The sequence below is a fragment of the Paralichthys olivaceus genome, chromosome 13 (genome assembly GCF_024713975.1).
Source record: "Paralichthys olivaceus isolate ysfri-2021 chromosome 13, ASM2471397v2, whole genome shotgun sequence".
NCBI classification, from domain to species: domain Eukaryota; kingdom Metazoa; phylum Chordata; class Actinopteri; order Pleuronectiformes; family Paralichthyidae; genus Paralichthys; species Paralichthys olivaceus.
The window spans coordinates 3795962-3809364 of NC_091105.1; the positions used below are offsets into that span (position 1 = coordinate 3795962).

A 13403-nucleotide genomic window follows, 5' to 3' on the forward strand; every position below is an offset into this window, starting at 1 on the left:
TCTTGTCCTTTTTTAAGTGACAATCGTCTTTTGTGTCGCCCTGAGGAAACCACGTGCAGCCACATACCTTCATGTCTGCCCGCTCTGTGGTGACGAGGGTGGAGGTGATGTCATCCTGCTGGATGAGGTCGCGGAGCTGTTTCTCCAAAGAGCCTCTCTGTTCTCTCATTTCCTGGACCTTCCCAAGGATCCGCTTCATGCACTGCAGCCCGGCTACTTCCTCTGCACAAACAAACACACACAGGGTAACATTCACAATTTAGAACTACATGATGTGATGAAAATAAATGGTGTCATAATATCATCTCAAGACCTGGTTATTCTCAAATGCATCAATAGGCTTTTAAAAACATTTTTATAACCACGTAAGCCGTGACATACTCTCACCTTCACTAAGTTGGGGCCGGGGTAAGGCCTCTCTCAGACTTTCCAGTGGCCCCCCCAGCAGACGCAGGTTGCTGATGTGTAGGTTCATCGCCCGGTGGAGCTCTGTGTTGGTGAAACTGGCCTTCTCGTGGGCCTCCATGTACTTCTCCAGGTCCCTGTGGATCTCGGCCAGAGCCTGGCCCTGTGCCGCCGGGTGCATGTCGCCTGCGGAGGGGCCACCAACATCATGGAGGGCTCGCTCGCTGGTCTCATCTGCCTCTAGGACGTCTCTGATCTCCTTCAGTGAAGACTCCACATCAGTGAAGACGCCTGAAAGAACTGCACAGATGTGATGGATTATTTACACTGAAGCAAAACCTGACGATCAAAAAATGTTACAAAACCCAAACTTTAAATATGTTTATACAACAATTTGGGACAGATATTGTTTCCCCTACCCTGCATGGACTGGATGAGGCTCTTGACGGTGTCGGGTCGGACACTGAGCGCAGCACATTTCTCCATCAGGACAGGAGGGATGTGACTGTACATGTCCAGGTTGTCCACAGACTCTGGCTCCAAGCCCAGTGAGTCCATGAACTGCCTGTAGGAAACAAAACCAGTCAGCTCACACTGGGTACTGTTTGTCTGTTAAAATAAAAATCTATTCCTGTCAGTAGAGTAATAATGACTTTTGGTATCAACTTAAACTTTCGTTGTATCGAGATGTCCAATGATCTTTTTGTTTAAAGACATTTTGGGTTTAGAAGTCAACTGGGAATGGTAGATTTTAAATGAATTGGAGTTACCACATGAAGACGAGATTGACAAAGAATTTCAACACATATATATATATATACACACACACACACATATTTTCTCAGTTTATTCTGTAAAATAAAAGCTTCATACCAACAAACAATCTCTGTGAAAGGCTCATACATCGGCATGATCTAAGACAAAAGTGTTCATAAACTTAAGCTCAGTTTTTTAGGCTGCACACACTCATGTACTCACTCTAGTGTTTCGTTCTTGCTTTCTATCTTGGCCATGATGTCTCTCAGCAGCTTGGCCTTCTCCTCACTGACAAAAACAGAGAGTAACCACAGACTTAAATAAACCTTCTTTAATCATGAAAGACTGAACACACTCTTTTTTCCACCTGTCTCAGATGAACTACCTGTAGAGAGAAGACGCTTCGTGTGCGGCCATCGGCACCAACTTAGCGAACAGGTCTGGTCCAGTGACGGTGGGATCTGTGGGGTTGACTGGGAGAGCTTTGACCAGTGGTGCGCCTACGAGAGCAAATTATATTCATCACAAGAGGAGAAGAGATCGTGATCAATAGAATTCAAAAGAAACACTTCATCTCAGGTTGTGTCTCTGACGGCACTTTGGATGTGAGGTCCGTCAATAACGAGAAATAATCCATTCATGCTTCAAGGTGAAGTCACAGACATCAGCTGTTTCTGCATACTAATTATTCTACACAGTAAAAACAACAGTTTTAATTATCCATTTAATCTCAGCTTTTAAATGTGAATATTACCTGGTTTACTTTGTTCCTCTTTAATAACACATTTAATAACATTCTGCATGGAAATACAACTTTACATGACAACAGTGACAATAGGTGTGAGTTATCTCAGAACATACTCAAGCTTCACGTTACCTTTGACTGAGGCCAGAGTTTCCAGAGAAGGAACTGCCTCGTGATAGATGAAGTCATTGTCCTTTTTGGCCGAATTAAACCTAGAGGTCAAAGTTCAAAAGAAAAACATGTTCACAGACTTTTCCTACGGGATTTGATCACTGAAAAACAACAGCGAACCTTCAGGAAAATACTAAAACTGTGACACAAAGAATGAAATGCTCACTTTCCACCGATAACATCCATGGTGAATCTCAATGCCTCTTGCACACTGTCAGGTTGACCCTGGTTGTACCGAGACAAGAAACACAAGGTTTTAGTTCAGTGGAACACCAGGTTACAATGACAAGAAACAATTAGCATAATGTGCTGCTGGTAAGAAAGTGTTGTTCTACCTTCGCCAGCTTGATGGCTTCACTGAGCTTATCCAAGGAGCTCTGCAGGTACGCCAACTGGTGGAAACAGAAAACCCAAATGTAAGTAGGAACAGAGAACAATGCAAGGAAGTGGGAAAACTGGACTAAGGAAGAAAAAGGTTAACGGATATTTATATTTGAGTCATTTAGCTGAAGTACGCTGAAGTATTGGTGTCATTGGTTAAAGAAATACAAAGCAGACAGACAGTAAACAGATGTTTTTCTACCTTTAAATAATCTAAGACCTCATGAATATTATAGTAAAGTTGACTTTGTAATAATTCTTTACAAATTCCTTGAGGAGCTCTTAAATTCTGTCCTGAATATTGCAGTGAAAAAATATTTAAAAACAGAAAGAGCCCCCTGATGGTTTGTGTAAACACCACATTGTATTTGTGAAATGTGGTCCTACCCGCTCCCCGTACTTCTGCTGCTCCTCCGCCTGTTTTCCCATGTGAAGCTGTTGAGAAACAAGACGGAGATAACGGAGGAAGGTGAGTGTGATGAAGTGAACATCAGTATTAAAACAGCACATACACACAAAGCTACTCGCTCATTGGACTCACGTGTGCAATGGAGGCAAAGTAGTAGATCTTCATCTGAACCAGCTTCTTCCAGTCCTTCTGGATCTTTCCCAGCATGGAGGCCGTCTCTGAGTTCTCCAGAGCCCTGCAGGCCTCTTTGTAGTAATCCACCACCTGCAGCAGCACAGCCAGTTATCACCTGCTAAAGATTTAATTATTGATTGACACGATTATTGAATGTAATTCATATTTAATGATAAGACATTGACCTGGGCGCTGATACGGGCAACAAGGAAACTCTTCCTGTTGTCCAACATGGATTTCTCCAGAAGACACTCCTGAGCCTGACCCTAGGAAGGAGACACAGTGTGATGAGACACTTTGTGTGCGTGTGTGTACGTTTGTATAAGTGTGTTACCTACCAGCATAAGGTTGATGTTAAGGTTAAGGATCTGGTGGCTCATGTCCACACTGAAGTTGTGGCTGAAATGGTCTCTCAGGTAGGAGAAGGCTCCAGCTGAGCACTGGAAGTGGGTGCACGACACCTTCATGCCCTGGACACGAAGCAGAGGGTCAGTGGGACTGTGTGAACATAGTACAGTGTGTGTGTGTGTGTGTGTGTGTGTGTGTGTGTGTGTGTGTGTGTGTGTGTGTCTCTCACCTCCTCAGACACCCTGTTATCCATGGCTCCCAGCATGGAGTGCAGAGCCCCTATAGAGAAACAAAACAGGGAGTCAAGTTGGGGACTGTTCAAGGACAAATTCACACTTTTTCAAGTCAATCTCAAAACAAAACTGACAGATGTTTGTTGAAAGAGTTACGGGTGATTTAAAAAGCTCCTTTAAAAAGGTGCATTTTGTAACTTTTTGCTATTGACAGATAATTATATATTTGAACTCCTCACAAGAACATTTATTTTTGTGGAAATCTCACTTCATTCAAGTATCCTGCAAAGGAAAATTGTTTTCATGAGAATCCACAGATTTCTCTACGTAACTCAACTCACCAAGATTGTAGAGGATGCAGGCTTGTTCATAGCTGATGTCGTCATGAGTAACTGTTTTTCCAGAGAAAATCTCCGTCCTGCAAACAAGCAAAGAATAATCAGAGTATCTGACCAGAATACAGTTAATTTAACAGGCACTGGACATCATTTTATGAACAGTAATGACGCAAGTTCATTTGTGTGTGTGTTCTGTACTGTTTCTGTTTGTCTTTCTATTTGTGTGTGATTGTTTTGAGGTTTGTACCATGAGATGGGCACAGCAGCCTCCTGGCTCGCTCCCATGGGTACTCGGCTCTGGACGTAATGCAGCTGGCCGAAGTACTTCCTCAGAGTGCTGCATCCCTCGAAATCCCTCGTCACATTCACCGCGCCCTGTGAAACAAACACAAACTGTGATTCATCTGCTAATCTTTACCACTGCAGCTACAGAATCGCAACGTCTCCTCTCTGTTGAGTTAAGAAGCAGTTCATTTCAAGAACTGATCATTTTGTTGACGATGTTACGTGTATAGAGTTGTGTGTGCAGCTCTCTCTCTCCCTCTCTCTCCCTTTCTCTCTCCCTCTCTCTCCCTCTCTCTCTCCCTCCTGCAGGTGAGAAGTGGAAGATTGGCTGCCACCTGTGAGCTCCAGAAGAGTTGTGGATTGGCTCACACTCCAGCCAATTAGCCAATCAGAGACGGAGGGCACCATTTAAAAGCCTCTCCTTTGCTTTGTTCTGCCCCTCTATGTTGCTTTGCTGTCAAAGAAGGTTTGTGGTGGCGAGGTAGAACTGAGGTAAGGCTGGGGTACCCTATCCATTCACGCACTTAGGAAGAAATTGTTACTACACCAGGTTATGGGTTGTTGCCACTGTTGCACTTTTATTATTTTCAGACACTTCTGTAGAGAAGATAGTCAGGCCTTTTGTTTTCTTTTTCTTTCCTCACAGATAGAGTTGAGCTAGGCCCTATTTTGTTCGGCACAACCCCCACAGTTCCTCCTTTCCCCACATTTTTCAAACCTACGTTTGTTGTTTACCTTCATTTAAATATTGTAAATAAACCTTTTTTACTTTGACTGCCTCACGTCCGCTCTGAGTTCTTTCTTTGTTGGTTGTTTTTTTGTTTCTGCTAAAAGGGAAACGTAACAACGATGTCTCTAAAGAGCTTTTTTTCTAGGTGTCAGTTTTGAATTGAATTCTCACTGGGATGGATTTGCAAACTGACACGAACAGATACGAATCTTCTACTGTTAGAGTTACTAACAGGAAACAGAAAAAGTTAAAGAAATTCACAAACGTACAAAAACACTGTGAGCACTGCAGAGCTCAACAGCCTCTTGTGTCAGAGTCTGCAGTTTGAAAAGGACTAGATTTTGGTTTCCTTGAACATTATGTGTGTGATTAATTCTGTTTAGTTTGTTTTCTGAGTTTCCTGAGTAGCTGTAAATGTCAACTGAAAAATTACCACTCTCTTCAGTTTCCTTTAACATAGCTAATTAATCTCTGACCACGATTCACCACCTTGTGGTCGTACGCCTCCTCCAACCTGTCAAGTTGCAGGAAACATGATCCCACTCAGTCACTTCTGCTTGTGAGTCGTAACATTTAATAATGGAAAAACTGTTTTTGCAGAATATCCTGACGTCATAGTAAAGTTGACCTCATCATTTTAACCCACTGTACATTTGTGCTAAATGTGTCATAACTACCTTCAACCAGGAGGTGATGGTTTCATTACTGTTTGTTAGTTTGTCTAACTGTTATCAGGATTATGCAAAAACTATTCATCTGATTTCCATGTTTGTCGAAGGATGGAAATTGTCTGACCTGAGCCACGGAAAACAATGTTTACAAAGAACCTACCTGCCGCAGTGTCTCCAGCTTCTTCAGCTGCTCATTGTAGTTGTCAGGATTCTCTCCGTAGTTCTTTAAGATGAACTGGAGGTGAAGACACAGAAAGAAAAAGTAGGTAAACATTTTAAAAACCAGTCATTCCCTGCTTATACTGGAAAAAGGCTGCTGCTCCAGGCTGAAATTACACTGTAAGATTTATAGATTTCAGGCCTTAGTCTTAAAAACAAATCATATTTAATTAAATATCTGTTAAGTAGGATAACTGCTTAGAAAATACATTTTAATCCCAAATGTCTTAATTAAATCATTATGCAAATCTTTGGCTGAGAGTGAAACCAAGAGTTTAGATTCTCTTGCTCTAAAGTGCTCCCATCATGCTTTGCCAAGACTTTCTCTGTCCTCACGAGCCCCTGGAATGAGCAGCGAGCTACTTTTTTTTTGTCAGGTCAGGAAGTAAACAGCCCTGCAGACTGATTCTCTGACTGGTTCTTATCGCTCTGTTTTTCAATGAAATGATGGCGGCAAGAAGGTCACAAGGCTACGGAAAGATACACAATGACGCAGCAACAAGACAAACATTGTCCCGCTCTCAATTCCACAAAAATCTGCTTTTACTACGAGGCAGATGGCTAATAAGATAGCTCATTTAGTCACTCTGGTGATAAAGAAAGCAGCGTTAACCTTCGTATGTTAAACTTTAACTTCCAAGTTTGAATGTTAAACACTGAGGTGAGCAGTCATTGTGAGGTCATGTGCCAAGAAATGACTTGACTTGTTTTTCTCTGTGAATCACATTTTGCATTTTTGAATGAAGGTGTTGACACGAGCTGTACAATGGAAATAAATATGTCACAGGATCAGTATATTGTATTATACATGTGTTTCTTCATGATATACATGTCAGGTGTGCTTTGCTGTCGAAAAAGGAGATGATGTTAATTATTATTGTGCGTGCATGTATGTTGTTTTTAATTCTCCCCACAGTGAATAGAACTGAAGTGTGTGGGACGTAATGTGCGTGTTGACTAGTTCAGGTGCATGTGATGATGAGATCAGTGTTTGTGATGATCATGTGACACCTTATGTTAACCTTTGGTTTTCCTTGAAGTCACTCTGATGTTATTCGTCTTGACATGACTCCCAGTGTTTTGAAACGTGCGTTTATTTGTGATATATTGTTATAAAATGCGATGTGAAATAAAATCTCTAATCATTATTACTGAAGTATTATAACACGTGCATGTCGGTGTTAAATCCCCCCCCCCCCCCCCCCCCTCAGTGAACAGAAGTAAGAGGCAGACTTGTAAACAACATGTGTGGTGGTTTGGTTTCCTCCTGTGACTTCAGGTGCATGTGACAATGAGATCAGAGTTTCTTATCGTCATGACTCAGCCCCTGACTCCTGGTCTCCTCCTGCAGCTGTAATCCTGTGCGCTGTCTGGCAGCTTTAATGGGAGTTAGCCTCTCACCGAGGAGCTAACTTCGCCCTCGGCTGCTAGCTTGTTGTGTAGCTAGCAGGTCGCTAACGTTAGCAAACAAAAGGCGGTGGTCAGAGGGATTCACCCCGGCGGCCGGAGCTCAGCTGCGGGCTCAGGAGCCCGTGTCCTCCGCCGGACAAACGGAGCAGCTGGCGGCCAGGCGTCCGCTTCTTGACGGGTTTGCCCGGCCGACGGTAATCCCTGCCGGGTGGACTCTCCACCTCAGCCCTGTTGCTCCCGGTCCCCACCCCGAGCCTCACCTGCCTGACGGCCGGGCTGAACGGGAACTCTCCTGCCTCCTTCAGGTCCAGCCAGATCATCGGCATCCGGGGCACCGCCTCCATCGCGGCGGCAGTACGCGACGCTCTGAGCGGGGAAGGAGTGGAAGGCCTGCTCGGTGGCTCAGTGACGGCTCCTCCAGGAGAAAGCAGTTCTCCTCCTCCACTGTGTCATGGCTCCATTTACTCTCACACCGGAAACTGGCAGCGCACGTGATGCAGGCTCCATTGTAAGTGCCGCGGGGGGTTGTGGGAAATGTAGTCAACTATGACACTATTTTCTTTGAGAAATACATGAACTGTACATAAATTACAAGTGTATGTATGTATATAGTTTTATAATTGTATATATATATAAAAAACAGTTATTAAAAACGTTTTTGTTTGTCAAAAATAAAACTTCATATTTAAGCAAACACGAAAAAATCATGTAATTGACAAAACAAGCTCAACAATTAATATTTAATTTTACAGCATCGAAGATCTGAACATACTACATACATAGTTCATTTATAATATAATGTTTTTTTTCTATAAAGTACTTTCGTTGTTTACATGTGGTGTGTGTGGTAAACACAATGTGATATATTTGCTTTTGTTGAATTATTGTAATTATGATTTGTTGGATACTGGATTCCTATATATCTATTATTTATCATTTATTTATTATACAGTAATAAGAAACATAATTTTCATTATTTTGTCAATAAATCAAACATTTAGTCCAACTAACAGTCCAACATCCAAAATATTTAATTTAAAATTACATTACACAGAAAAACAGAATTCACAGATTATTAAAATTGCAGTAATTTTCTGTGGATCAATTTGTAATCTCAGCTCTACAGCCTGAGAGTTAAAGTCTTTGCATTAAAATAAAGAAGATATTTGTGAAGATCATTATTCGCTTTGGTGCAAAACATAAACTAAAGATAAACAAATACATTGTGATCTAAATATTGATGATTATATTCTCATTTAATTCTATTAAATGAACTTGAGCTCACTTTCTGTCTCCTCATGAGAACCTCACAGTGCCTCTCTCTGTCAGCAGAGGTCACTGGTGCATCTCAGGCTTAACGAGGACATAATATACAAGCAGATGAGTTTGAAGGCTCCACAGTTATAAGAGCCAAAGATCACAGGCTCTTATTGTCAGGTTGGACTTGTCGTGATGAGGCGTCGTATTGAGTTGGAAAGATCAGGAAAGGTAAAGTTTACTGATTGATGAACCAAAGTTCAGACTGTTTCTACTGAAACTTTATTACTTGTTCACCTACTGTATATTAGTTATCACTATTTAATGATGATTAATTGTAATATGTCCTGTTTTGTCCGACCAACAGTTCAAAAATATTCAATTTGCAGGCACATCAGATGAAAAACAGCAAAAGAAGCTGAAAGTTACTTAAATTATTGATAATTAATCAATTGCTTATCTTTTATTTTTTTGTATTGATGAGTTGATGAATCATCTTATTTTTTCAGCTGTACTATTCTACATATATATACACAGGCTCTCAGTCTAGACAGTAAAACATAATTTGATTTGATGAACCTCTGTCGCACTATAATGAGCCGTTACAGCATCAGTGTCTATATTTTACTTTAGTGCATCTTTCTTTCTAATAAACTGACTTGGCCTCAGTTTACATACTTAATAAAAATAATTAGAATAAAGAAAGAGCCATTGTTTTAAATAATTCATATATATTTTAACCATAAAAGCCCACATTAAAAAGCCCACGAACGCTTCCTCTGACTCTTATTATCATATCTATATATAACATTCATTTATAATTTACTGCCCACAGGCACAGTGTACACCACTAATGCAAATTTATTGAATTTCCTCCTTCCTCCCTGATTCCACCTGTCTCGCTCACACAGCCTCAGATAACAGACTGAATTAATTCGAAGCCGAGGTCTGTCTGTAAAATATCACATTTTTTAAAATGCACACAGGAGAGCAACAGTGTTATGTTGCACAGGATTGAGTGGATTAGTGTCACATTCACACATGATGTCTGCATTTTAGAATAAGTAGAGGAATGGGAGCTTTCACCTGTTTGATTTATTAAAACAGCTGCATCCCGGCTCATATTTATGAATCCAAAACTAAGTGAAGCTGACTGTGTGAAGATGATTATTTAGATTTTTAATACCGCAGAGTGTCAACGCTGGTGGATTACCTGTTTTGCATGCTGTAATGTATGACACAGAGTGAGGAGGAAGGGGTGGGGGGGCTTTTATAAGCCTGTGAACTAACATGTAATGTCTCACTTTCTGAAAACGAATATGAGAAGTCTTTCCTCAGCAGTCGACAGTTTGCGTTTATTATAAATCTGACGTGATGTGAGCGAAGCATTAGAGGAGAATTAGAGATGAAGAGGTGTTATGTCATGAGATGACAGAAATTACTGCAGAAAGTCCGAAGACGTATGGGGCCTAGTTTGACTAAAAGTATCTGACGAGGGTGAGAACTTCATGACTCATGTTACAACCACTGAGAACTGAAAATAACATTACCATATGCATGTTCCTTGGACCAATACATGCTCTGACTTCTCTGTTTTCAGTCAGTCTTCCTCCACAACTTTAATGACGACTGCAGCAATTCACCATGCAGCAGCAATAACAGTAATCATCATTTATCTTCATCAACCAGCCTCAGTTTAACTGTGGAGCCCAGAGAGTGACTGCAAATAAAATAACTGTAATTCTCAAACAATTCATTTTCATTTGTATAGTGCCAAGTCACAGAGAGAGAGAGACAGAGACAGACGGAGAGACAGAGAGAGAGAGACATCTTGCTCATCTGTTAAAGTGCGGTTATGACATGGCAGTGGGATGATGTGATCATTATTGTGTCACAATTAATTATTTTGATTCTAAGTTGTTTTTAACGAGTTTTGTCGTAATAAACAAAAGTTTAACAGGTGGGAAAGTTTTCTGAATAAATACAAATCACTGATCACTGAAGATGATTGTTCTCATTCGAAATTTAGCAGATGCTAAACTGTATGTGTGTCCACATACTTTTGGACACATGTCAGTTCAGTCCTAACCCCACACAGACATTCGCTCTCATCCCTTTCTTTTTCCTCTTTCTTTTCTTGCCACCAGGAGGCGCCGTGCATCTGTGCAGGACGGCTGGGCTGACATCAATGCCAAAAGATGTGCTGAAGATGACAGCGCTGCAGGAGCGGCTGGATCCCCCGCTGAGGTGCGGGGAGCACACACCATCACTGGCTCGGCAAGTTTGACAAGACGCCCTCTGACATGGACGCCAGCGACACTGAGCTGATGATGCTGCTGCTACAGGTGGACAGACGGATGGTGGACAAATGCATTTTGAGAAAGGGAGACAGGCAGACTCTCAGACAGAGCTGAGGAGAGAATAACAAGGAGAGTCAAAGACAGTGAGGGAGTCAGACAGACAGACGAGTCACGGAGGGGATGAAGGGACAGAAAGATGCATGAGAGAGACAGAAACATGAAGGGGAGGAGAGGAAAGGAAATGAAGAAGGCAGAGAGAGGAAGAAAGGGGTGAATGCTTAATAAGGGAGCGATAAAAGGACAGATATCTGTAAGGAGAAAGAAGGGTGAGGCGTGCAGGGAGGAGGAGGACAGAAAAGGAGAGACAAGTCATGTCGGATCAGTTTCTGATGGTGCAAGGTTAATAAACAAGATAACAGAGGAGAAGACGGAAAATGACCAAGCAGATTTCAGACAAGGCCGGTAAAAATGAGGAGGGATGGATGAAGGCGTGGAAGACGAGGAGAAAAGGGATGAAGGGGCAGGCAGAGGGGGGAGTTAAGGGAAAAGGGAATAAGACGACAAAAGTGTGAGATGGCAGATGTGTTCGCACATCGTCCTCTTGTGGTTTCAAAAACATGTTTGATGTTTTCTAAGTGCGACGATGGTGCGAGTGCTCCTGTCGGACTCTCACCGGCGTTGCTATGGTTTCCGTGGCCGTGCAGCCTCTCTTCTCTGCCATGTTGCAAAAACGTCTTTACTGTAACTCCCGCGTTTAGACACCATTTCACACAAGACGGGATAACACCTCGAAAACTGTGAAAACATCAGAGACCCAGAATAACAAGAAGAAGAGAATCGTGGTGAGGGAATAATTTGGATGCAGGAATGAGTGAAGAGTGAGATTATGAAAGGCCCTCATGCCCTCCCACATGGAGAGGCCTTGCATAACGGAGGGGTGCGTGGGCCTGCGGGTCGTACGTTGGAGGTTCTGGTTAGATAACTCCTCTCCTCGGACAGGACTCTTCAGCTCGCCACCACACAGATAGTAGGAGCCTGGAGCGAGAGCAACCGGTTGACCCTGTGCAACATGGCAGCAAACAGCGGAGCACTGACACGTGTTTATGAAACGCAAACACCCACCTCGGCCGTGAGTGTGAAGCGATCCCCTGAGGTCAGTGGTTGAGGAGGATGAATCACCATGACGACACCATGAAGTGCATTTAGAGTCTGAAATTAATTTACTGCTGTTGTTATAGGTGGAATTCTTTTTTATTAGATTGGAACACAGACATAAAGCTGCACAAACGCTCATATCTTGTCAATACAATAACAATGAAATGACACGGTTGCTTTCTGAGTAGATAAAATGTCTCCGGCAGATAAAATCACTCCCACTACTCAGTCTGAAAATGAACCATCAGCTTATAAACAATAAAACAGACTCAGTTTTAAATCTCAGACTCTGCAGACCATTATGCTTCATGCAACATTAACCACATGATTGCCTTTGGTGGGAAAATGGGCCTGTATTAGAAAAAGAAACTGTTATAAAGTCAATGAGATGATTTCAAGAATGTTTTCTTCACTTTCGGCAGCAGAGACGAGTTGAAGCTGAGATTCTTCAGGGCCAAAACTGTTGAGCTGTGACTCTTTCTAATAGAAACCGGTGGATAAAAGTGTCAGTGCCGATTGCCAGTTGTCGATGATTTCCACTTAGAATAAAAATAAATTGAGTGATGCCGACTAAACACACTTATGCTGGCTGATTCTTCTTTTTTCTACTGTGTCAACATTTAATATTACACAGGTAGTATATAATTGTATACTTCATAGACTTTCAGTGTTTAATTTAAGGCCTTAAAAACTATTCAAAGATTTAATAAAATCCCATTTTATCGACTTTACTGATCCGTGATGGGAGGAGGGATACTGTTTACAAGATAAATTAAATAGTTTTTTGTATTTAATGTGTTTTAAAGTGACTATAATCTGTATTTTTACAGTTTTAATCACTTGACTACTTGTACTTGTCTCCAGACTCAGAGTGTCTCTGAGCTTTATGGAGCATTTTAGCTCCTTTCAGCTCTTTGTCTTAGTTTTATAGGCCACAGCTTCACTGTTTTACTTATTATTATTTACATTTACAGTTATTTTTCCATCTTCAGACGTCAAAGTTAACGACCTACTGGTGAACATATCAGCTGGAAGTGGTGGAGAGGAAAACGGAACAAAAAGGAAGTGAATATTATATCTATAAATTATATTATATAAGAATATTACACTTCCATTCATAAGCTGCAGCAGTCGTTTGTGTTTAGTCGCTGTGATAAAGCCCAGAAATGAAGCCACAGTAAAACTAAGACTGAGCAGCAGATGAGAGGGATGAGAAATTATAATTTGGTGAGCAAAAAAAAAGAAAGAAACCTCAGGAGACGCACTGTGGTGTCTCAAGGGACACACGAAATAATCATATCTGACAACGAGCCAGAAACACCTGGAGAGGACACCACCATGTAGGACAGAAGCAGAATGACAACAGAAGAAAAAGATAAATAATGAAAACGTTTTACTGGTCAATGTGTGGAATTC

The 13403-nt window shown here is 41.6% G+C and overlaps 1 protein-coding gene and 1 long non-coding RNA gene across 2 annotated transcripts in view; one reads left to right on the forward strand and one right to left on the reverse strand.

Moving 5' to 3' along the window:
* Positions 1 to 7770, reverse strand: part of ptpn23a (protein tyrosine phosphatase, non-receptor type 23, a) — a 13939-nt gene extending 6169 nt beyond the window's left edge. Inside the window, exons 1-17 of the mRNA XM_020109050.2 lie at positions 7536 to 7770; positions 5807 to 5881; positions 4208 to 4335; positions 3964 to 4040; positions 3619 to 3668; positions 3380 to 3511; positions 3227 to 3307; positions 3000 to 3131; positions 2846 to 2893; positions 2413 to 2469; positions 2244 to 2302; positions 2039 to 2118; positions 1547 to 1661; positions 1384 to 1449; positions 825 to 970; positions 388 to 705; positions 68 to 222 (exon numbers count right to left, since the gene is read on the reverse strand). Coding sequence (XP_019964609.2) covers positions 68 to 222; positions 388 to 705; positions 825 to 970; positions 1384 to 1449; positions 1547 to 1661; positions 2039 to 2118; positions 2244 to 2302; positions 2413 to 2469; positions 2846 to 2893; positions 3000 to 3131; positions 3227 to 3307; positions 3380 to 3511; positions 3619 to 3668; positions 3964 to 4040; positions 4208 to 4335; positions 5807 to 5881; positions 7536 to 7619 — 1803 coding nt within the window. The 5' untranslated portion in view covers positions 7620 to 7770. The remainder of the gene's footprint in view (positions 1 to 67; positions 223 to 387; positions 706 to 824; positions 971 to 1383; positions 1450 to 1546; positions 1662 to 2038; positions 2119 to 2243; positions 2303 to 2412; positions 2470 to 2845; positions 2894 to 2999; positions 3132 to 3226; positions 3308 to 3379; positions 3512 to 3618; positions 3669 to 3963; positions 4041 to 4207; positions 4336 to 5806; positions 5882 to 7535) is intronic.
* LOC138413560 (uncharacterized) lies at positions 7225 to 12566 on the forward strand. The gene is made up of 2 exons (XR_011245929.1): positions 7225 to 7783; positions 10680 to 12566. It is a non-coding gene; the product is annotated as an uncharacterized lncRNA (long non-coding RNA).
* The last annotated feature ends 837 nt before the right edge of the window (positions 12567 to 13403 follow it).